Raw genomic sequence first — 23,918 nt, forward strand, 5'->3', positions numbered from 1 at the left:
TTATTTTGGAACAATCGTTGTTTTACAAATATTATTTTTGGGAGTAGCACACACCCCCCTAAAGCGGCAGATACTCTGGGAGAGGTGATTACTGCTTTTGGAAAAGGTCATTAGGCATCAGTGTATTACTCCCTGTTAATTCAGAGTCTGGGAGATTGAGCTTCAACTTCCCTCAAGAGATTATGGGAGAAAGGTTTAAATTTGGTATTGGAGGAGGGAGTGTGGGCTAGGATTCTAAAAAATGTCAAGTCTGCATCTAGAGATGCAAGGGTTCGCCTTGCAATTCAAGATTTTACATAGATTCTCTTGGGCCCCCTCTAGATTGTATAGGCTTGGTCTTAAAGACACACCCACCTGCTGGCGATGCCAATCAGAAGATGGAGACACAACCCATGTCTTTTGGGGGTGTGTTAAAATCCAAGAATTTTGGTTGAAGGTTCAGAGTTTTGGGCATTCAAATTTTACTTTGCCCCACACTCTGTAATTGGGGCGATGAGACGGTTATAAATTTGGCGGGTAAACGTATAAAAAATTGGGTTCTGACCAGTATCATGATTGGCAGATTAATTATTTTAAGGGGTTGGAGTTCGGACGGAGCACCATCATTTCCGGAGTGGTGTGCAGTGATGGGGAGGGTGGCAGCTTTCGAGTAGAAGGCTGGGGTTTGGCGACTTGTTTGTTAGGAAGTGGGGCAGTTATTTGGTGTTTTTGGGGGACTCTTGGGGAGGGGATGTGGAGAGAGAAGTTTAGTTTATATATTTATTTTATTTTTTATTTATTTATTTGTGTGTGTGTGTATTATGATATGTGACAACAGGGGTGTTCGTTGGGGGTCAGGTTGAGTTTGGTGATTGGGGAGGGATATTAGTGGGGGTTAAATGTGGATTCGATGTGTATGTGTATGTGTTTGTGTTTTTCTCTGTGTTTTTTTTGAATCAATAAAAAATTGTAATTGAAAAAATAAAATAAAACGGTGTTTACATTTTCCAATTTTGTTTGCATGTTTTGGGGAAATCAACCTTCGGGTGGCTTACTCAAAGTTGAATGCATTAGGTGTGGGAGAAAAAAACGATTCTCCAATGCATTGAGATTCTTTCTCCAATGATTCTGGTCCATTCTCAAATTCAGAATTGATTCTGAGGTCAGTTTAAACCCAGTATGACTTTCTTCTGCTGAACACTAAGAATTTTTGAAAAATGTCAGTTCTGAAGGTCCTCACAATGCAAGTGAATAGTGATCAGACCTTTTGTAGCTTCAAAAAATTACATAAAGGAAACAAAGTAATCCAGATGACTCCGGTGTTTAAATCCATATCTTCAGAAGCAATATAATAGATGTGGTTATGAAACAAAACAGTATTTATGTCCTTTTTTTCCTCTAAGTCTCCACTTTAACTTTCATTTTCAGATGTGAAAGTGAAACTAAACAGGCACCACATGTGACTTTCAGATGTAAAAGAAAGTGGAGATTTAGAGTTAAAAAAGGACTTAAATTTTAATCTGTTTCTGTTTATTATTATTATGCACTAATAGAGCATAAGTTCTTAATTTTATTTTTAAAGTTCTGCAATCCATTGAACGTCAACAGCAGTTTTGCTGATGTTCCTTGAAATTTCTTGGGTTCAGGCATTTGAACAGATTATGTTATTATTTTAAATATGATATCGGAGTAGATTGGAACCACTGATGAAAAATTACATCTTTTCAAGAGATTAATTTCCTTAGAGATTCACACATTTTTTACATGACCCTAGTTGATACCCACGCTACATGTAAAATTGTGTCATTTGTTGAAAAAGACTGTATTACTAGGACTTAAAGGAATGTTCTGGGTTCAATAAAAGTCAAGCTCAATCAACAGCATTTGTGGCATAATGTTGATTACCACATAAATTCATTTTGACTCATCCCTCCTTTTCTTAAAAAAAGCAAAAATCAAGGTTACAGTGAAGCATTTACAATGGAAGTGAATGGGGCCAATTTATGGAATGTTTAAAGGATGAAATGTGAAGCTTATAATTTTATAATAAGCACTTAGATTAATTCTTCTGTTAAAACACATGTAGTATTTGAGCTGTGAAGTTGTTTAAATTGTCATTTTTACAGTTGTTTTAGGGTTTGTTGACATTACATCGTCATGGCAACAAAGTTGTAAAATTGGCTATAACTTTACACAGAAAAGGTTAGTAAGGGATTTTATCACACTAAAATAATTTTTACATGCATATCCTTTATGTCTTGTGGTTATACTTTTGAAGAAGTGAGTATTTTAATGTTCCAAAAATAATGTTCCATCCACTTCCATTGTAAGTGACTCACTGGAACCCATATTTTGTTTTTTTTTAAGAAAAGGAGGGACGAGTCAAAATTAATTTACCAATATTATGCCACAAATGCTGTCTATTGAGCTTAACTTGTATTGAATCCAGAATATTCTTTTAACTGATGATAAGGTTAAAGGGATAGTTCACCCCAAAAAATAAAATTCAGTCATTGTTTACTAGGGATGCACGATAAATCGGCAGCCGATATATTATTCTCCAGTTACCTGGAAAATCAAACTATTATTTGTGCACCAATAATGGAATTACCGCTGATGTTTCTGATGATAATTTGTTACACTTTATTTACTTAAGGCTGAAATTCTCTGACTGCCTGCGGCGTCTTTCCTTCAGGCAGAGACTCGGGCAGTCTCGAGCGACAGTGCGTACACAGCATGTCTGTGTGAGTGAGAGCCAAGCTCATGTTTATTTAATAATCTCAGGATTATTTCAAAATTTCTGCACCTTATGTTGTTTTGGGGCTGGATTTAGTCATCTGCTGTAAGTAAAGTTATGCTATTTCCCATATTCTGTTTGTTTCATGAGGCAATAAACTAATATAATAAACCAATCTCACAAAACTTGAGCAGATGCAGCATCCTGTGGAATGCTCATAAATCTTCCCCTGAAGGTATTCTAACAGTCTCTCCTCAGCAGTTCCCTGTAACTTTTCTAACGATAAAAGGCAAATATCAATAAAACTTCTATTATATACCATACCAAATATGCAGATACCTCTTTTAAAAATATGTAATTCACAAACCTCATGAAAATCCAGCATTTTCTTTCCGTCGAGCGCTCATCTAATATCTTCCTCTGAAGCGAGTATTCCATCAGCCAGAATCAAACATTTCAGGATCCGGATCAAAAGTTCCCCTGATTCACAAATCATGACGGTCACTCCATGACAATCCAAGCAGGCGATCCAGGCCTTTTAAACTGTCAGGGTATTGCTGCTGCTCGCGCTGGATCCACACGAGCTTGTGAGTGCAACTTCAAAGTAAAAGCGCTTCATGTGCGCTACAAGTAAATGTCTAATTCACTATGCATTGTATGCACAATTGGTTTGATTCAGTATTTTTGGAGGAAATGCGATTGCTAACATGGACATGCCATCCATGTTGGACTACTGTGTGTACCGTTATTTCCTCCTCCCTAATATATTAACAATTTCTTCATGTGTAAATAAATTACTAAAAATTTGATGAGTCGGTGACTAAACAGAAATCAGAAGAAATCTGCCATTTAAAATACAATATTTTTTTTGGGATTATTTTCACAAAGTTAAAGTTTAGTGTGAAATTGAGTAAATATAGTGCTAAAGTAAAAAAAAATATATATATATATGTATATATATATATTATTATATATTTTAGCAATTTTGTTTGTTATTTACTATATTAAATTGTGTGATATATCAGCATTGTATCGGCCTATCGGCCACCCTGCTCCCTGTATATTGGCATCGGCCATTAAAAAACCCATATTAATCGATCACTAATAGAAATGCATTGTTTCTTTGACTACAAACTCATCAGACATATTTAGTAAGTTCGGTTCTCTTGCCTGTTTGCAGCTGTGTTGTGTTCTGTTGTTTCTATCACTGTGGTTGACCTGTTTTTAGATAAACAAAATGAGTTGTTGCTTGAACACACCATTTCACACCAACTTGCTCTCGTGCAGTCTCATGAATGCGCAGAGGAGAGCAATGGTTGGTCAACAGTTTCAATAAATAATACATTTGATTTTGGTTTGTTTCTCACCAAACCTCATTGTATGCTTTCATAACAAGTGACTCATGGAATAATTTATTAGACATCTTAATTATACTTTTGTGTCCTTTTTTTGAAGCTTGAAGAGGTGGTCACTATAAACTGCCATTGTATGACATCACTGAGAACAAAGTTTTTTCACAATTTTTCCCTTTGTTTTGAGAAAAAGAAAGTCATATGCAGTCATAACACAGAGGGAAGTAAACGATGACTGAATTTTCTTTTTTGGGGCAACTACCCCTTTTAACTAAAAAAAAAAAAAAAAAAACGTTTTCCCCAACTCTATGCTGACACACCAAGTGAAGTGGTCTTGATGGAGATGGATTATCAAGGTCATCATGAGTCTTCTCACCACCTCCTTTCCCTGTTCTTTATTTTATATTATTTTTTTAAGTATTCCCTCATCTCTTCTAGAAAATTCATTTTAAGCCTGAAGTTCACACCAGGCACTTTTCCAAAACCTAGCAGGCGAAGGCTGTTCCAAAAGGAAGGCAGTATGGTTATATTGCTTTCTAAGATCTTTGGCCAAATTCTAAAACAGCATTGCATGTTTCCTTCACGGAGAAGGCAATCCTATAATGCATTGTGTACTATAGCTTTAAGATGCATAAAAATATACAAAGTATGCTTAAGTTTTCGCCATACCACTACATCTCGCACAGTGCATGTGACATACATTTTTTCATCAACACAGTCCATGCGGAGCCTGGTTTTTGCAACCTTGCACACTTATGCGTATCATCTTCGCATGTGTCTGGAGTTGACTGGGTCCGCAAAACATTTTTGGTAGAAAATGAAAAGAGATTACAAAGCTGCTTTACATCTAAAATTGTTCTACAACATATTAGATTCACTATATTACTGTAAAATGACAAAAGTACATTTAATTTTAGACAAAATAGTTTCACGTCTGAAAAATAAAGGAAAAAATAAAGTGCTTTCCTTTTATTATTTTTTTAAGGAAGGGGGTCACTGGCAAGGGGTTCATCATATATGAGGGTCCTTAGCATTCATAAGTTTAAAACCCCCTGCTAAAGAGTATGGATGTGTGCATTCACTGAACACATCCATACGGGCTCAAAGAACCCAACCTTCAGAAAACAATAAAAAAATATATATTTATGCAACCCATTTAAAATACTTAATCTATTCCAAATCCAAAGCTAAATTCCCCTGAAAAGGGGCATTTATCTGCGACGTGCTTGCCTTGAATTGATCATTGTACATTAAATATAGAACATGACACGCATTCACTGAATCAACGTTTGCGAATATTTAACAGGCATATTTATTGAAAACAATTGAATGAATAGTGCAGGATCAATGGAGCAACCCAGCCTGTTCTTAATGGAATTCACCACGTAAAAGTTACTTAACATAGTAATTAAGTAAAAAAATAAATAATTTACAGGTAGACTAAGGCAAATCTACGAGAGAGAAAAAAATGCGCTGAAAAGTTGCGCGTATTTCACGATGTGCATCAACCATTGATCTAATATGATGGCTGTTCATTAAAGAATGTTAACCAATAACAGTAACAATGTAAAAAAAAAAAAAAAAAAGTAGCTATAGGATAGAAAAAATAGGCTTGTGATGTAGCCTACAATAAACCTAATGTACTCTAAAACATGATGTGCACACAGAATAAAAGATAATTTAACCTGTTAAGCAGTTGGCACCTCGTTGAAATTAGCCTTCTTAATCAGCAGATTAAAAAAATGTCATACCTAGCCTAAAACAGTCATTTTCTAGGCTACTTACTAAAAAGCATACATTTTTTGATGAGCAAAATTAACACGTCGACATGGTCCGGTGAAAGACGGGACTTGACTCACCTGAGGTGGCTATCCTGCGCTTGAAAAAGCCTGCGCAGCAGAAAAATAACGTACAAGCATGCACAGATTTAAAGAAGACTGAAATGTGAAAACATCCATAGGGACTTTCAAACGTTTGGAAAGCCGATTCCCGCAACCACTGAAGTGATTTCATTACTACTTTGCTGAGTTTGCTTGTCTAGCGAGAGGACATTTTCCTGCGCACGCCAGGAGTGTGAGAGGGAAGAAGCACGCACAGCCTGAGGTGAAATTAAACTCTGTATCTGCTCCAAATATCCTCTTTTTTTTTTTTTTATATTTGTATTATTAATTCTATTTAATATATGTAACATTAATATGACAGTAATTTAAGTGCAGCCTCTGCAAAAATATAAGGCCAAGCGTAAATGTGTAAAAATGATCAGTTTAACGGGGGGGAATATTAACCGACTAGTAATTCCAGTGTTGACTAGCAGCATCAGAACCGTTTAGTCGACTAGTCTCGCACATTCCTAGTATTAACTGGATGATAATAACTTAACTTTGAAACTTTTTAAGTTTAATACCATACAAATTTGCTTGCAAAAACTTGATACAAAAGTTAATTAAATCTTACTAGTCATTTTTTATGTGTATGTAGATTGTTCTAAATCAGGCACTTGTGAGGTTCCCTTTCAGTTACTAAAATGTAGCAGTAGACAGCAAGACAGCTCACTATGTTTGAAACAGAGCTGAAGTGTATCTGTTGGGTGATGGTTTATTTACAGGAACAGTTTCTAGGGATGGTCATTTTGTCTACTCGAGTACTCGGACTAATTACTTATCGAGTACTCGGGGCAATGACCTGTACATAATTGTGTATATATAATAACACGTCTAACAAACGTCTTTGGCTGCTGCATTGCGTCTTTTTGTTCCTGTGCATCCTCTATTCATTATTATAGGCTGTTATAAAATAATCTGTTACAAAATGTACAAAAGATTGCATAATCAAAATATAATGCATCATATTTTGTCATTATTTGAAGATTGGCTGCCCAACTCGAAGAAAGAATGGGCACAACACGCATCTGTCTGTTCTTCCTTCAGGTTTCCATAGTAATCTTAGTGCACACCAGTTTTTTTAGTGACTGTCTGAACCGTCTATTTTCAAATTGCGGTTGGCTTAACAGGATACGCCATAACCATTACGTTTTTAAGATGCTTGTTAAGTTGAAGTTCAGTTTTGAAGACGCTGCATTCTGTTCCATTTAGCTGCGCTCTGTCTAGCTGTTTGAAACTCTTGCCTGTTGTATATGTGCTGCATCAGCGCATTGAGTCCACTACCACATGCCTGGTGTGTGCGTGTCCCCAAGTGTACGCTTCAGTGGAGAAAGCCGTGATGCTCCGTATTGTTGTTGCTGTAATGATTCATGAAGCATTCCATTCAACTCAGAGTCGGAATATCCACCTTTCAACTGGGGAATGTGCAACGGAATGGCACTTTGTCAGACTTCTAACTTGGAAGCTGGTGCGGAAATCTTTAACTCCCATTTCATCGAGATGCAGGTGTGTTACGTCACCCAGAGCAGGGAGGTTTACAGTCAGTAACAAACATTCACTTTTATTAAATATCCATTAACAAGTCAAAGTTCTTACATTAAATGATAATAAAATGTGTTTAGCAAATGTTTTGTAGAGACAGGTGTTCAAAACACGGTTAATTACACTCTTTTGATTATCGTAACGATAGCATTGCAGCGTCGTATATCAGTTTGGTTGCTATGAGACGTCTCTGACAATCAATGTATCCCTCAAAAACACAACATAATCTCAAAATTAAAAATAAGCTCCTCTTTGACACATTTGTGTTTAGTTGTCAGGTAATTGTCATTGAATTTCGAATTAAGTGAAAAGTCACATCATGCGTGATCACCATCAATCATAGTTTTCATGATCGATCATTCCTGCCATGTCCGAGTACTCATGCCCATCCCTAGTTTCTACCTCCTCTTTTCACCCAGTATTATCTCTGTGTGTGGGAGACGGAGATGGAGACCTCATGTTCTGATACCTGATAAAATCTCGACAAAGCTCTTGCCAGGGGTAGCTGAGTTCAGAGGCTTGTGTAGCTATCAGACTCTTGCAGTACATTTTGTACAGCTGTGCGAGCGTGCATGACTTTCAATTCAAGGCCGCTTTTTTCTCCACCTTGTCTCACCCGGCCATGGGTTAGCCCTCGGTAAAAACAAGCTTGATCTGAGTTTAAACATCAAACGTGTTTCTATCTGTCTGTGACCCTGGCGCATACCTCTAGCCTGAATGTGTAGCCTGCCAAGAACATCTCAGAACAAACACCTAAATAGCATAATAGGACTTTTCTTTCTTTCTTCTACACCTTAACATCACCCTCGCCCCCTTCTAGTGTTTTCCTTGAGCACATGTTAAATTGTCAAATAAAAACTCCACACCTGTCTTCACAAGCTGTGAGACACTCAGCAGTTCTTAGAGACTGTAAGTTTTTATATCCTCGCTGTCAGTTTATTTAATTCACTATTTTAACATTCGGTAATTAAAATGAACAGTTCATAGCCAGAGACCATTGAGTAGCTAACCTTAAAGGGGTAGTTCACATAAAAAATAAAATATTGTCATTATTCACTAACCCTGGTGTTGTTCCAAACCTGTATTCCATGAAACACAAAAGGAAATGTCAGGCAGAATGTTAGCCTTGGTAACCTTTCACTTTCAGTGCATGGCAAAAAAGATGCAATGGACTAAATGCTGACTTGGGCTAGCTTTCTTCGGTGGAACACAGAAGGAGATGTATTACGGAAAACAAGGACAGAATCGCTGAATCCAGTCAAAAAACTAAATTAACTATAAAATGTTTGGGATGAAATTAATGTATGAATGCTCAGTTGATCAAATATTAATCTAGATATGTCCTGTTGTGGTGATTAAACCACAAAAGGCTGTGATTTAATTGAATACAGTGAATACATTTGAATATAAATATAATTATATACAATTTAATATACAGTAGATATATATGCAAGCTTCAGAGGGAATGTGTGAAGCCAGCCGCTTATACATTACACTGAAAACCTCATGAGTGTCACACACGCTTATTGTGTTTAGATGACAGTGAGCAGCGTGCTCATTAACTTTGAAGCGTTCAGTAAATGTAGAATATATATTAATATAATTCAATTGCAGCGTTTTGCGGTTAAAAAGCACAAGCTATATAGCGAACTGCTTATCCGGAAGTGAGCTGTCGTCGCAAACGTACAAACTGAAAGTGCTTCATTAGGTTTTCCGCCAAAATAAAAGCTCAACGTAACTAGACATGTGAGATGAAAAAATTGCAAAAAAACAAAAATTATTACTAGTCTATTTTAAAATGCAATATTTAATGTAATAATAATAATAAATAATACTAATAAATCAATTAGAATTACATTTATATTCAAGCAATATCTCCAAGCAAGAGTGCTGTTGTACAGAATTCAAGTTCAATCAATGCCTTTATTAATACTGTGATTCTCTGCTGTGCAACATTGTATTTAACCAAAAAACAAAACAAAAAAAAACTCATATTTTTTGGGGGGGGGGTTGTACTCTGAGAATCTGTATAGAAACACTGCATTTGATGATAATAATGTCATGTTATAAGTAATTGTCCTTTTTTCATTTGTTGAAAGTTCTATGAATTCATTTGGTGATTAAAATTTAATGAAACACTGAATTCAGTAAAAATTAAACAGTAAGCATGGATAAAATAAATAAAGCAGATTTCATTGCATCCTAGGCAAAAAGTCATATGGATTTAAAACTGAGGGTTAGTGAATGATGACAGATTTTTTTACTTGTGAACAAACACACAAGCCAACACAGATGATGCATTATTCATGCTTTAGCACTGTTAATGAAAGCACGTATAACAATCTATGTTTAGGACTTGGCAAAACATAGGCTACAAGTTAAAGTTTAAACTGACAACCATGAGTCTAGTGAAACGAGTTTATTTATTTATTCTTTGGGAACATTATAAATGCACTAATGATAACAAGTAATTACGTTACATCATTACATCAAAAATAGTCTGTTAGTTTTGCAAAAATGTTACATTTTTGAGACTTATGCTGCTACCAGGTGTAAACAGCAATGTGTATCATCTGACTACTTGTGATCGACTCACAAAAGATTACGAATTTTCTTTTCTTTGAGTCTGGAAGTTTAAGTCCACGCTGTCAGTTTATTTCATGTTTCTTTAAGAGTTGGTTACTCTTGTACATGACCAAACATGCCAGTTTTTCCAATTAGATTATCTTGTTGTATAAGTATGCCTTGATGAAAATGTATTTTGCCACAAATTGTAATGTTGCTGTAGACTCAAATGAACTTAAATCCAAAGTAAACAGCGAAGGATGTTTGTGATGTAATTTTCTGTTCTTTAGCCAAGTTCAACCACACAGCCAAGAAGATGCCAGATTTGTACAATGAGATCATAAAATAAAGTTTTTCTGTCTTTCCCTCTTTCTTTCTGAAGGTATGGCGTGACTCCGGAAAACATTATCCTGTATGGTCAGAGTATAGGGACTGTGCCAACAATAGACCTGGCCTCCCGGTATGAGTGTGCGGCAGTGATCCTTCATTCTCCCCTCATGTCTGGGTTGCGTGTAGCCTTCCCCGACACCCGCAAAACGTACTGCTTCGATGCCTTCCCAAGGTAAGATCTAAACATCTATGACCCACAACATAACCTTAAAGGAGTAGTTCACCCAAAAATGATAATTCTCTCATTTACTCACCCTTATGCCGTCTCAAACTCATATAACTAACTTCTGTAGAACACAAATGAAAATATTGTGGAGATGAAAATCACATAAATCACATAAAGGAAATAGAAGTAATCCATATGACTCCAGCGTTTAAATCCATATCTTCTGAAGCATTATAATAGGTGTGGGTGAGAAAAAGATCAAAATTTATGTCTTTTTTTTTTATTTATTTTTTTTACTTTAAATCTCCACTTTCACTTTTACATCTGAAAGTCACATGTGGTGCCTGTTTAGTTTCACTTTCACATCTGAAAGTTAAAGTGGAGATTTAGAGTGAAAAAGGACTATTTTGATCTGTTTCTCACCCAGTAAAATATGTCAAGTTTTTAAGATATGGATTTAAACACTGGAGTCTTATGGATTACTTCTGTTTTCTTTGTGATTTTTGGCGCTACAGAGCCGAAATATTCTTCTAAAAATCTTTGTTTTTGTTCTGCTGAAGAAAGAAAGTCATACACATCTGGGATGGCATGAGGGTGAGAAAATGATGAGAGAATTTAAATTTTCGGGTGAACTATCCCTTTAAACTCTCATCATCCATTATATTAATTGTGGCTATCCACTTTGCTACAGCAATCATAGTCACATTCAATTCGTTTTATTCATCCGTCTGGGTTTGTTTTGTACAAAAAGGGTAAGAGGTCCTTTCTCCATCATTGACACAGAATCCCTGTTTTGTGTGTTTGTGATGTGTACGTCAGTGTAATGACCCTGGGCTGACAAATTGCAAAGGTTCTGCCCTATCTCAACCAGTGTTCAGAACTCACGCGTAGATGAATAACATGTAAAATTGGTAATTGCCATTAAGAAAAATGTAAGTGGTAAACTTTTTAAATTAATCGCATGCATTAACACGTTAATTTTGTTATTAGTTTAAGTTTATGTAAGTGGGTTGGACATAAAATAGTATATGTGTTAAAATATTGGATCTGTGCATTAGGCTTTACAGTTTTAATGCAGCCTATTAGACTTGTTGCTGTCTTTTATGCCCTTAATATAAACCAGACGACAACATTGACGAGAAAGAGAAAAGCACTCACTGCTCTTGGCTGGATAACTTTTTTTTTAAACCCTCTACAGTTGAACATGAACAGTTTGGCCACAAGACAAAAAGAAACTTCCATTAGTCTTAAAGGAATAGTTCATCCAAAAATGAACATTCTCTCATTTACTCACCCTCACGGCATCTCAGATGTGTATGACTTTATTTCTTCTGCAGAACACAAATGAAGCTTTTTAGTAGAATATATCCACTCTGTAGGTAGAATGCAAGTGAATGGTGACTCCAAAAAGCACAAAGGCAACATAAAATTAATCCATTAGGGCTGGGTATTGATACAGATTTCCCGATTCGATTCTGATTTAGATTTGATTCAATATCGATTCACATGGGTTTATTTCAGTTATAATGTCCCTTTTGCTTACATATAAAATAAATTCTCTCCCAGCTAATACTGTTAATGTACCTTGTTAAAAGGTCCCCTGTATAATTAAGAAAATATAAATTGTACTAATTATATTTTATTACTTTTTCATCATTTGTCACACTTTGGCTTTTTTTAAATGAACAAATCTATTCAATCAATAAATCTTCTTTCGGCTGCTCCCGTTAGGGGTCGCCACAGTGGACCATCTGTGATCCGTATATTTGGCACAGGTTTTTATGCCGGATGCACTTCTGACGCAACCCCCAGTGGCTGGGGGACTCACTCACACCTATTTAAATCTCCAATTCACTTAACCTGCATGTTTTTGGACTTTCCCGGAGGAAACCCACACAAACACGGGGAAAACATGCAAACTCCACACAGAAAGGCCCAGTTGAGTCTAGACTCGAACCCGGGACCTTCTTGCTGTTGCAGTGCTAAACACTGAGCCACATGTGGTCACTGGCCACTATTTTCCATTATATTCAATCAATAAATAATATATTATATTTCATGCATATGACAGTAAATGGTACATCATTTGTACTATTTACAAGTATTCACATTGATTTGTTGAACACGTGCCAAAACCGGAACTGTCTCTTTAACAAAAAACCGCATTTCTGTAAACAGCACCTTTAAATGAGTGCATGTTAATTAGAGAGGACTCGAATGGCTTTCTCATCTGTGCAATGCATGATTACAATTCAGTGTTTTTTTTTTGTTGTTGTTGTTTTTGATCAACCACTGACTGTAAAGAACAGAAAGGATATTAAGAGACAGTATTCAATGACAAATGGGTTGCGTGTATCTCGTCCTTGAACACACATTACACGGAACAAGTTTTACTCTCAACACCCTGTGAAAGGATCTCGCTGCTGAACACTTCACGACTAAACTAAACAATTAATGGTGAGTGAAATGTAAACATCTACCAGCCAGCTGCCAAATACATTCACTTTAGTCGCATAGCGTGAAATTTGGTTGCAAATGCAAGTGATTTCCTCTCATTGTAGTAGAGGGTTGCGCATTGAGTGAAAAATCAATCTTGGGATTTAAGAATCGATATTGATTATAATGAAGATCGCGATTAATCGGAAAAACAATATTTTTACCCACCCCTATAATCCATACAACTCCAGTGGTTTAATCCATGTCTTCTGAAGCGATCCAATCAGTTTTGGATGAGAACAGACAAAACATATCTCCTTTTTCACTATAAATATTGACAGCAGTCTCCTTGGCGATCATGATTTCAAGCTCAATTACACTTCCTTTAGCGGCATCTAGCACTCTTGTGTATGCGTCAAGCACTAGGAAGTGTAATGGGCTAATGTCTATGTAATCTGTTATGTCTAATAATGGAATAATGTACAGATTTTGTTGTTTCGGGATTAAATTTGTACTTTAATTCACCGAAGTGGCATTCAACTGATCACAAAGTATAGTCAGGACGTTACTGATGTAAAAAAAACAGCACCGTCACTATTTGAAAAAAGTAATTTTTGATAAAATCTAGACAGGCCCCATTTCCAGCAGCCAACACTCCAAAACACAGTTGAAAGCTGTTTGGTTCATTAAATGTAGCTTAACATTGTGTTTCTTTTTGAGTTGCCACATTATGCAATAGACTGGCATGTCTTAACCAGTTGATGTGCATGCCCCAACCCCCCCCCCCCAAGAACTGATGTCACTTTGTTTAAATTAGTTCACATATACTATATAGTCTAGTCAAAAAAGAGTTAATAATGTTGACATATTATAAAGATGTATAATTTGTCAACATTATGAACAATTTTGAACAGCACACTATATGGTAAATGTGAAAAAATTTAAGCAAAGTAATGTCAAACCCATGGGTGGGGTCAATGAGCATCAACAGGTCGATATTAGGTCAAAAGTAATTTTTCACGTTATTAATGTCCTGACTATACATTGTGATCAGTTGAATGCCACTTTGGTGAATAAAAGTACCAATTTCTTTCCATAAGAGCAAAATCTGTACATTATTCCAACATTTTGGCCGCCAGTGTAGTTAAAAGACTATGGCAAATCACATAAGTTGTTTTTGATTTAGTGTTTTAGATTTGACTACTCTCAATTTCTGAGTGTTGAATCCTGAAATTGAAGACTATATGCCGCTGTAATTTGCTGAACATTTGGTGCTTTGATTGGTAGGACAACTATATGTATCCTAGATGCTCAGACACAACATAAACATAGAATTTAGGAGGACCCTTTTGGCTCAAAAACAAATGCTTTTATGCAGATTGACTCAAGTAAATGCACTTACTAAACAGCACTTATTACACTGCTGTCAGCACAGGACTGAGAGCTCATAGCTCACACCTTAAAATGATCGAACCAGCAACCTTCCAATTGCAAGACTGCAGCTTTAACTAGTATGCCACACTACACATGCAGATAGTAGCACGAACATCAGGATGCTTAGGATGGCCTCATCACTAGTAGAACAGGAGTCTGAACAACAGTTGAAACGAGTCAGCATGGCAAATTTCCTTGATGCAAAGTGATTACATCCAATAAACCTCTAAGCCAGATTTAATGCAAACATCACCATTGCTTATAGACCATCTCTTCCTTTTGTTCCCTTCCATCCTCATTTCCACTTGTTCAGTTTATTATTGCCTCGTCACTTTTCCAGAACTGCTCAGAGAAAATGTTATAACTTCGGAAATGGCTTTTGTTTCATTGCACTGAGCTAGAAAGTGCTAAAAGTGCCATTTGCCCTCCTTTCGGCAGTTCAGGCATTGGCTTTCATGGCTTTGATTCAGCCATTTGCTAGTGGCATTTGCTTTTCTTCCTGAACATTAAAATGACTGTTGCCACTGAGTAATGTAATGGAAATTTATATTTGAATGAGTATGCAAATACAATTTGCATTTACACATTTCTTGTTTGGAAAATTACTGATACACAAATTGAGGTATGAGCTTCATCTTTTACAACTTAGACTAGTGCTGTACGGTATGGCATATATTCCATGCAAATGTAGCAATGTGTCCAACCGGTAGAGATTCTACAATACTTTTATACCGCGGTAGCTATAGATCCATGTTGATTACACATGGGAGCAACAAAAAAGTAGAAGAATTCAAGAATACAGAGCAGGATGTGTCCTAACAACCCATTTTTACAACCTATATTTTGTTAAATTTATTGTTAACAATCTATATGTGTTGTCAGGAATTTTCATGATCTGGTGTCATTTAAGTTAACAATCAGTTGATTTATCAATGTTAATACCGCAAAACACACATGGAGGACTCCAAATTCCATTTGCACATAGCCTGTTATCATGATTATAAATTACATGCCCATTCCTGTACAAGTGACAAAATGTTGAAGACAATACTAATGAAGGAATACAGCACTATGTTGCAAGATAAATTAAAGAACACCTTATACTGTAATACCCTGTGCTATTCTAAGATCTCATAACTGCAGTGAGGGAACCTTGCGGCATTACTTTGACATACCATGTCTTTCTCGATATGACAGCAATTAACACTTATACGCATTTTTACAATCAAGCGCACAAAATACATTTACATACAGACTGTAATAGACTCATGCTAGGAATATTGGGTTTCTGAACACTAAGGCCTGACCTCCTGCTATTAAATAAATCTCTCACTTAGTGTTCTCAAAAAACCCGAAGCTTGCAGTACATTTATGCTGTCAGCAGGTGTGTTTTGCTTGGACATGTTGTCATGAATGTGTATTTGCATAATTGCTCTTAAAAGCAATGTCTGTAAATGGTCTCAATTCTTCAATGGCAGCATGAAACTCTGGTTTCTCTATTACTGTAATAATATATAGTTTGAGACATGTCAGATTACATAGATTATGTTGAAGTGTTCCTGGTAAAAATCGAAGTGTTCTTTTTAACCGTCTGTCAAGATCGACACCCTTGACTGTTTCTGTGAAATTGCTCTGCTTTTCCATGAAAGTGTTGGGCGATGCATGCATTGCTTCCAGCCTTCTCTAATTCTCTTTCCCTTCAACTTCGCTGTAACTACCTTGTCTGGGTGCTGAGATATACCTTGTGAAAAACAGCCCTGGTGTTTTCAGCTCATATGTGAGGCAGAGGGGACCTATCTTTATTTTGCACTCACTTATATCAGTCATGATATACCCACATCTTGACCTGCTGTAGAACATGAAACGTAAACCCTTCTATACATACTAAAGGTTCATAGTGATGTCTCAGAATGTTCCTGCAATGTATGTTGACAGCTTAATTTTTCATGCTGCTAAAACATTCCGTTTCAGACCCTAAAAATATGTGACAGGTTCTTTTTAATGGAAATTATTTGTTACGAAAACAAGCAGTAAAAATATTTTCGAAATTTTGGTGAAATAGTGGAGTCTGCAAAAACACTAAATCGAATCTTTACTTATGTACTAGGCTGAAATGCGAACACAGAATGCTGCTCATTTCTTAAAGGTGCACTCAGTAATGTTTTACCTCATTTAAAAAGTTTTACTTCTAAAGAATAGTAATTTTGAAACATATGTATAAAATTATGACCACTCATGTGAGATGAAGAGTTCAGTCATATCAGTAACCTTATAAAAGCTCTTTTAGTGTACATGGAGTAGGGGTGCCTCATGGGGGCAGCCATGTTTGCATCACATGACCATCTGAATACTACTCAATCTCGGACACATTCATTCATGGATTAAATTAATCCTGGTTTACTATATATAGTGAATTTCTACAGTGACGTTGGTAACTGAAAACTACTGTTTGAATGATGCTGCATCCAGACCACTAGGTGTCAGTGTAAGCCATACTTCGACATCAAAAGATTATTGAGTGCACCTTCAAATTGTACATCCTCTTTTCCTCGCTTCTCTGTCCTCGAGACTGTGACCTGGAAACTGATCAAAGTCCACCTTCATGAAGGATGTATCAGTTCTCCTAAATGCAAAGAGTATTAATTGTATGAATTCATGTTTCACCTTTGCGGTTTAAATAAACCATAATTGTCACATTCTTTAACTGTGAATCTTGAATTATTTGTTTTAACATGAAAATATCAATCAATCAAGTTCAGCAACATAACAGCAAGCACTCCAAGATAATGCAGCTGCACCGAGATGGCGATCTGAAGTGGCATTCCATTTTACAAATCTGTCTTCATTTACTCCATCCTCATTTTCTTTTTTCTTTGTTTCTTCAGAGGAAGGAACTAGGAAATAAGGGAAGGAAACGAGTATGCACAATTTCAGAAATGAGAAGCACCCCATGTACTGTAGATTTTCAGAGAAATTTACTACGTTTTTGTATTTTCACTTCATGCTGGATGGTCTGATTTAAATAATGACTTGCAAATCCATGTGATCCAATAAATACAGAAGTTGTGGTATGTGGAGTGGAGATGTCAGACTGATGGCAGTCAAAATGTTGGTGCTAAATGCAGCAGCAATGGTTTATAGCCAATTTCATCATCTGCAAGTATGACAGTATGCTGTGGCGTTATGAATTTGACAAATAAAACTTGATGGGATTATTTTGGATTTGGTGCAGTTTCTAATGTAGTATGTGTGATCGTAGGCAACATGTGACTCATGAGACAATGCTATTTTGGATGGGACTTATCAAAATCAACACATGAGGAGGCATTGTTTCATATCCTGAGATGTTTTAAAATTCATTAAACAAAATAAAGCAGGAAGCCTTCAATGTACCATGGACAGTATAAGAAGATGGACCACCTGTACAAAAATGAATGGGAGAAATCCATATTTAACACAAATGATCTTTTGTTTGTCACTTTTTCTTAAGTAAAAAGCAAAAATCTGTGTTACAGTGAGACACTTAGAATGGTAAATGTAAAAAAAAAAACTCAGTTTCAGAAGTATAGCCACAAGATGTAAACAATGTGCATGTTAACATGATTTAAGTGTGAAAAAAATTGCTTTCTAAAGTTAAATCAAATTTCTAATTTCAAAGTTAAATCCAATTTTACAATTCCGTTTCTATGATGACGTAACGCCACTAAAATGACCATACATTTTTTTTTTTTTTTAATAGATGGGTGACGTTTTTAAAAAACAAACTTTGATGTTGACTGCAAATATTAGGCTACGTCCACATTTATCCAGATAAATTTGAAAACTGCATTTTTGTTTTCAAAATGCTCTCCGTCCACACTGTCGTTTTCAAACATTTTCGTAAAGTTGCTCATCCACACTGAAGCGTATGAGAATGCTTAAGTCCTCTTACTGCGCATGCGAAAAATCGCCGTTCCATGTACGGTCTTAAACGCAGTTCTCCTGGTGTTCCTCCACTGGACACCAATTTCGAGTAGACTTCCCGTCACCTTTGAAGGAATGCAACGTTAAGGTTGTACAAAATAAATCAGGCAAAACAACGCAGCTACGACATGGGCCGCCATCTTGATTGTTTTGGGTTAAATGGATCACATGCTGTTACTTGACAACAATACGCCATTGTTTTCCAATGTCTCCCATTTTTCAGGTCCACACTAAAATGCAAAGGCAGCGTTTTCAAATGTATCCACTTGGTAGAGCGTTTACGAAAGGCTCCTTTTTTGCTGTCAAAAATGCAGTTTCAGTGTAGACAGAAGGCTAAAATGTAGAGGAAAAAGATGCATTCTCAAATGAAAATGCATTAGTGTGGATGTAGCCTTAAACTAGTTTGAAAAGTTTGATGGTCAGACAGACTGTCACGTACATATTCAGATAAACCATGAGAGAGAGAGAGAGAGAGAGAGAGAGAGAGAGAGAGAGAGAAAATTAAAGCAGAACAAAGGCCTTCTGTGGGTTTGTTTACATTTTAATTTTTGACAGTTGGAGTTTTAATAAGCATTCCGTTGGCCCGTTTGAACATTGTCAGCATGAGTCTTTGGGATTTTTCCGAAATTTGTTCATTCTCTGTGCATAAAACGTAAGTCCGATCAGTTAGAAAAGACAAAGTACACTATTTCACAAAAGTCTGAAGGTCTGTGCCGAGTTTGGTGGATGTAGCTTGAAAACTTTAAGAGGAGTTTGTGTTAGAAATTTTGGTCTTGGATTGTGGTGTTTCTCTCGCCTCACCTTTAGTGAAATCAGTTGCGAATCGAGTCTCGTGCTGCGCATGAGGAGCGTTATTTGCGTTCCAAATCATTCTCTTATGAGGCTACATTTCAGTTAGTATGCTGTCATAGAAGACTGCTGCCTATGTAGGCAGGAGAAGTTTTGGAACAGGCCCATAGTATGACCTTCAGGTTCTCTGAGATGGTGATGGAGGTCACAGGACTTCAATCCCAGTGTTTAAACTCTGCAAAAGACAGTTCATGAAAGATTTTTTTTTGTGGCGATTTCTTTGAAAGATGTTGTTTCTGTGGCACTTGAAGGGCATAAGGAACAAAGAAGAAATTTACATTCTTTGCAAAGGAGGTAAAAAAAAAAAAAGTGATTCTTTACAAGGCATTGAAGTCAAGCCTCAGTTAAATGTCTCAATTGCGGTGTGGGAAAGTTGTCGTTCATTTCTGAATTGGAAAGCTCAATGTGGATTGCGGGATTAAAGGTGATTAGATCACAGCAACTGGTCTGGAACACCTCTAATCGCATATCCTGTATTATCCGTCCTCATATGTAAATCTAAATAAATTGCTACAAGATCAAATTGCAAGATTAAGGGCTATAATGTGAAATTACAACTGCAGCTCACCAGCAGAATGTTGTGTAAGAATGCAGCTGCATTCCAAGGCTTAAGAAACATGTCAGCAATGTAGGACTGAGAGAAACAATCCTCTCTCTTCACCTTACCCCTCATCTCATTTCGCTCACTCTAGACTTTAGACTGGATGAAATTAACGATGGCTGGGGGTGCATAATTGTATTAACAGTGATTCTCTCTCCAACACAGACATTCTTTTTCTTGTCCACTTTTGGCTGATGAATGGAAGGAGGAGAGGCCTGATTCTCTCTCTGTCATCATTTCATAATGAGAAGTTACAGTTGTGAGGGATTGAAACATCTGTGTGTGTATGTGCTAATAGCTCAGCAGCCGACCCTGTCAAAGGCATATAATGAAAATGAAGCCAGCTGACGGGAGGTGTTAATGGGTGAGCTGTCTTTACACCGGCTTGCAATTTGTCAAAAGCATTATGGTTTAACACGTCGTTCATTTCCCTTAATAAAAAGTGAAAACTCACTGTGGGCGGATTTGTAATTGGGATTTGGTGGAGCATGATGAGTAGTGGAGTTCAGAAGATTGTGACAACAGGATTAGGATTGATAAAGTTTTAAGTAGAAATGTAGTGTTTGGTTAAAGGCCTTTGCACACCACACACACATTTTCACTGCAATTTCTTGCCTTGATAAACATTTTGAATTGAAACAATGGATTCCTATTGACCCATTCACACCTGGAGCGAACATTTGCGAATCTGTGAATCATGCTCTGACAAAGCAGAGCTTTTTTACAGTGTTTTATTTTTATTCGACTGCTGATGAAGTGCCCTGACCAGTAAAATATAAGCATTGTATCACATGTCATTGCAGCCATTGCAGTTACCAAAAGCAGCGCAACAGGTAGCGCTAAAGCACAGAAATCTGTTTTGACTGCTGACATTAAAACTGAAGTAACTCAAGGAAGAAATCCTGAACCAGCACTGAGGATGTGTAGTTAAAATGCCTTAAAAAGTGAAAAGAAATTTCTCATATGGATTCTCTTAAAATGTAAATTATATTGCTGCATCTTTGCCTTGCATCCCCTTTAAAAAGCTCTCTGATCTTATGTGGATTGTCTTCATAATGTACATTTCATATTGCTGCAATATTTGCTATCACATTTGATCTTACGTGAGTTCTCTTATATCTCAAATATTTTGCTGCATCTTTGCCTATCACTTTTTTTTAACAAACAACTTTACATATCATGTTTTTGCTGTGATCCTCAATGCACTCTGTTCGCCTTTGCATACCAAAAATGTGGTGGTTTATCCACAAATTATATAATAGTTATTGCTGTTATCATTAAGTCATTAACTATTGTAATGCTGTTTGCAGTATTAAAGTATCTCATAATTGGTCAGGCTGAAGATGGGTTTTGTGTTTAAATGTAACTTAATTGGTAACATGCAGGGTTTTAAAACAAGTAGATAAACAAGGCAATAAGATCCAATCAGTATTGTTCTAATTGACAACATTTGTTTAAACTGTTACTATATGTGTGTACATTAAGCAGTGCACCATGGACGGCAAGAAGGCGAAGCCATAACAAAGCTTTGTCCATCCACTACAGAGGATGAAAATTAATGTGGGGGTTATCAGGTTTCTGAATTTGGTGAACAATCAGACCAGATGACATTCCTGGAGCCAGTTTATGGCACAGCCCCTCCCTAACCATCAAGGCAAAGAAGAGTGGCTCCATTTTGACTGGATCATGGGAGGATGAATACAAACAAATGCCAAGCACAGCCATCAGATAAGCTGCTCCGACAACTACCAGATGCAGCAAAGAAGACCCCAGATTCTCCAACTCATGGAAAAGGAATTCTCATTTGTCCATAAAGGGTAACTTATCGCCAAAATTCTGTGGCACATATCAACCTCAATTTGAAGAATGAGGCTTTAAAGGATAATACAAATTTCTTAATCTCCAGAGGCAACATTAACTTACCATGTGGCAAAAGCTGAAACAAAGGAGCCACAAAGAAAGACAGAAATGTACAGACTTTTGCTCCTAACATGGTCACCAACAGCAACACATCCACTCCATGTTGTTCACAGAACAATTTATTTAAATTGCAGTTGTTTGATTAACATAATATTCACACAAAGTTAACTATGGTGGTATAAATTAATGCATGCATGTTTGGTCTTCAAAAAAATTCCAAGAGTATTTTTGAAGAGGTTTGGAAAGGGAACAATGCATAGATAAAACTTTAAAAGAAACTGATCTCGAGGTCACGTGACGCCATGCAAGAGGCAGACGTGTGAGCAACGAGCTCTGCGCACTTTGCTAAGTTTTTAATTATTTTCATGTTATAATCTGGTAAATTTTGATACACCCAGTTACACATTTGCTCTTTGATGCAAAACATGGCAAAGAAGTCAAAATCCTCGGGCTCTGGAGACATTAAAAGACACTTACGTGTTCAGGATGAAAGCCCCGACAGACCTACAGACCGGGGACTCGATTTGGATGGTGCGGCGGGAGAAGTGATCCAGCGTCAGTTGTCCATGTCGGTGATGTTGACGAAGATTCTTGCTGACTTGAAGGATCTCGCTGTAATACGTCGATCGATTACGGCGATGGAAACAAAATTCTCCGAGTTAGCTACAAAAGTGACTGATGTTGAAAAACGAATCGATTTTCTGGAATCTTCGGAGAGGGAATTAACCGCTAATCCGCCCGCGACCAAAGTTGATCTGGAACGTATTCTTGAAAAGCTTGAAGATCTTGAGAATAGGAGCTGCAGGAATAACATTTGAATTGTTGGAATTCCTGAGCATGAGGAGGGCAGAGATATGGTGAAATTCCTAGAGGAGCTTTTCCGAGTCTGATCGACATAACAGGCCACAAGCTGGAAATCGAGCGAGCTCACAGATCTGCTGAGGGAGACAGGCCCTGATCGATCCTGGCCAGATTTCTGAGATCATCCGATAAAGATCTTGTTGCGCCAGGCGAGGAGCAAAGGAAAGCTTGCTTGGAAGAACCGTAATGTTTTCTTGTTCCCGGACTTTGCGAGTTCGACGAGAGAAATGCGATCGGTTCAAGGAATGTAAAAAAACTCTTGCATCGGATGACCGCAAAATATCTACATGCTTACACAAAGGATGTCTTTTATGAAGTTGGCGGATTATGTGAGTCATGGTATATACTTTTATGCAGCCTCCGAGTGAATTGGCTCGACCATCCGGGGAACCGGGATGCCGGTTTTGTTTCTTTTTGTGTTGGCTCCGCCTAGCAGCTGGAGCTTGTTCTATTGAATAACACTCCGTTGGAATAGCTGTGGATTAATCTGTTCTTTCTTTGTGCTTATTCCTCCTGCTGGCTGTAGTTTGTTTTGAGTTTTTTTAAGGGACATTGGAATGAATACGTCATCCGCTGAACTCATAACAGCCAGCTCACTGAAAATATCTGAACGGTTTTATAACAGCTGGAATTTGTTTTGTGGAAGACCACACCTTTGAGACAGTTCTGTGAATGAATCTACACATTCTTTGTGTTCATTCTTAATATTTGCTGGGTTTATTTTACAAAGTATTTGCTGTTATGTAATTTTGCCTCACACATTTGTGAGGCAAAATTGAGCAATCCGATGGCAAAGTTGTCATGGGTGCTCATGGGCGTTCATGGACCTTTTGAGTTTAGAGGGATTGACGCCGGTTGGCGCTTTCGTGCGCGGGGTTAATGCTCACGTTTTTCTTTTTTCTGTTTGTTTTGTTCGGGGGGAAGTTCGTGGTTTGATTGTTTCACTAATGGGGAATATGGTCTGTATAATTTTGTTTTTGACACAATTTTATTTTTTCTACTATATCAAAATGTCAAATGTTAATATGAGTGTACTATCTCTCTCCACATGGAATGTAAATGGGTTGGGGCACCCCATAAAAAGAAGTAAGGTTATTACTTTTCTTAAACGTATGAAATATGATATAGTGTTTCTTCAAGAAACACATCTCTCCCCGCAGGAAGCTGAAAAATTTGGGAAGAAATGTGGTGGACATGTTTTTTTTTAGTGGTGGCTCAAGTAAGAGCAAGGGAGTCATTATAT

At 37.0% G+C, this 23,918-nt stretch overlaps 1 protein-coding gene across 1 annotated transcript in view; it reads left to right on the top strand.

The window, feature by feature from the left end:
• Positions 1–23,918, top strand: part of abhd17c (abhydrolase domain containing 17C, depalmitoylase) — an 80,414-nt gene that overhangs the window by 36,775 nt on the left and 19,721 nt on the right. Inside the window, exon 2 of the mRNA XM_051664917.1 lies at positions 10,438–10,617. Coding sequence (XP_051520877.1) covers positions 10,438–10,617 — 180 coding nt within the window. The remainder of the gene's footprint in view (positions 1–10,437; positions 10,618–23,918) is intronic.

The sequence above is a fragment of the Myxocyprinus asiaticus genome, chromosome 1 (genome assembly GCF_019703515.2).
Source record: "Myxocyprinus asiaticus isolate MX2 ecotype Aquarium Trade chromosome 1, UBuf_Myxa_2, whole genome shotgun sequence".
In the NCBI taxonomy this organism is placed as follows: Eukaryota; Metazoa; Chordata; class Actinopteri; order Cypriniformes; family Catostomidae; genus Myxocyprinus; species Myxocyprinus asiaticus.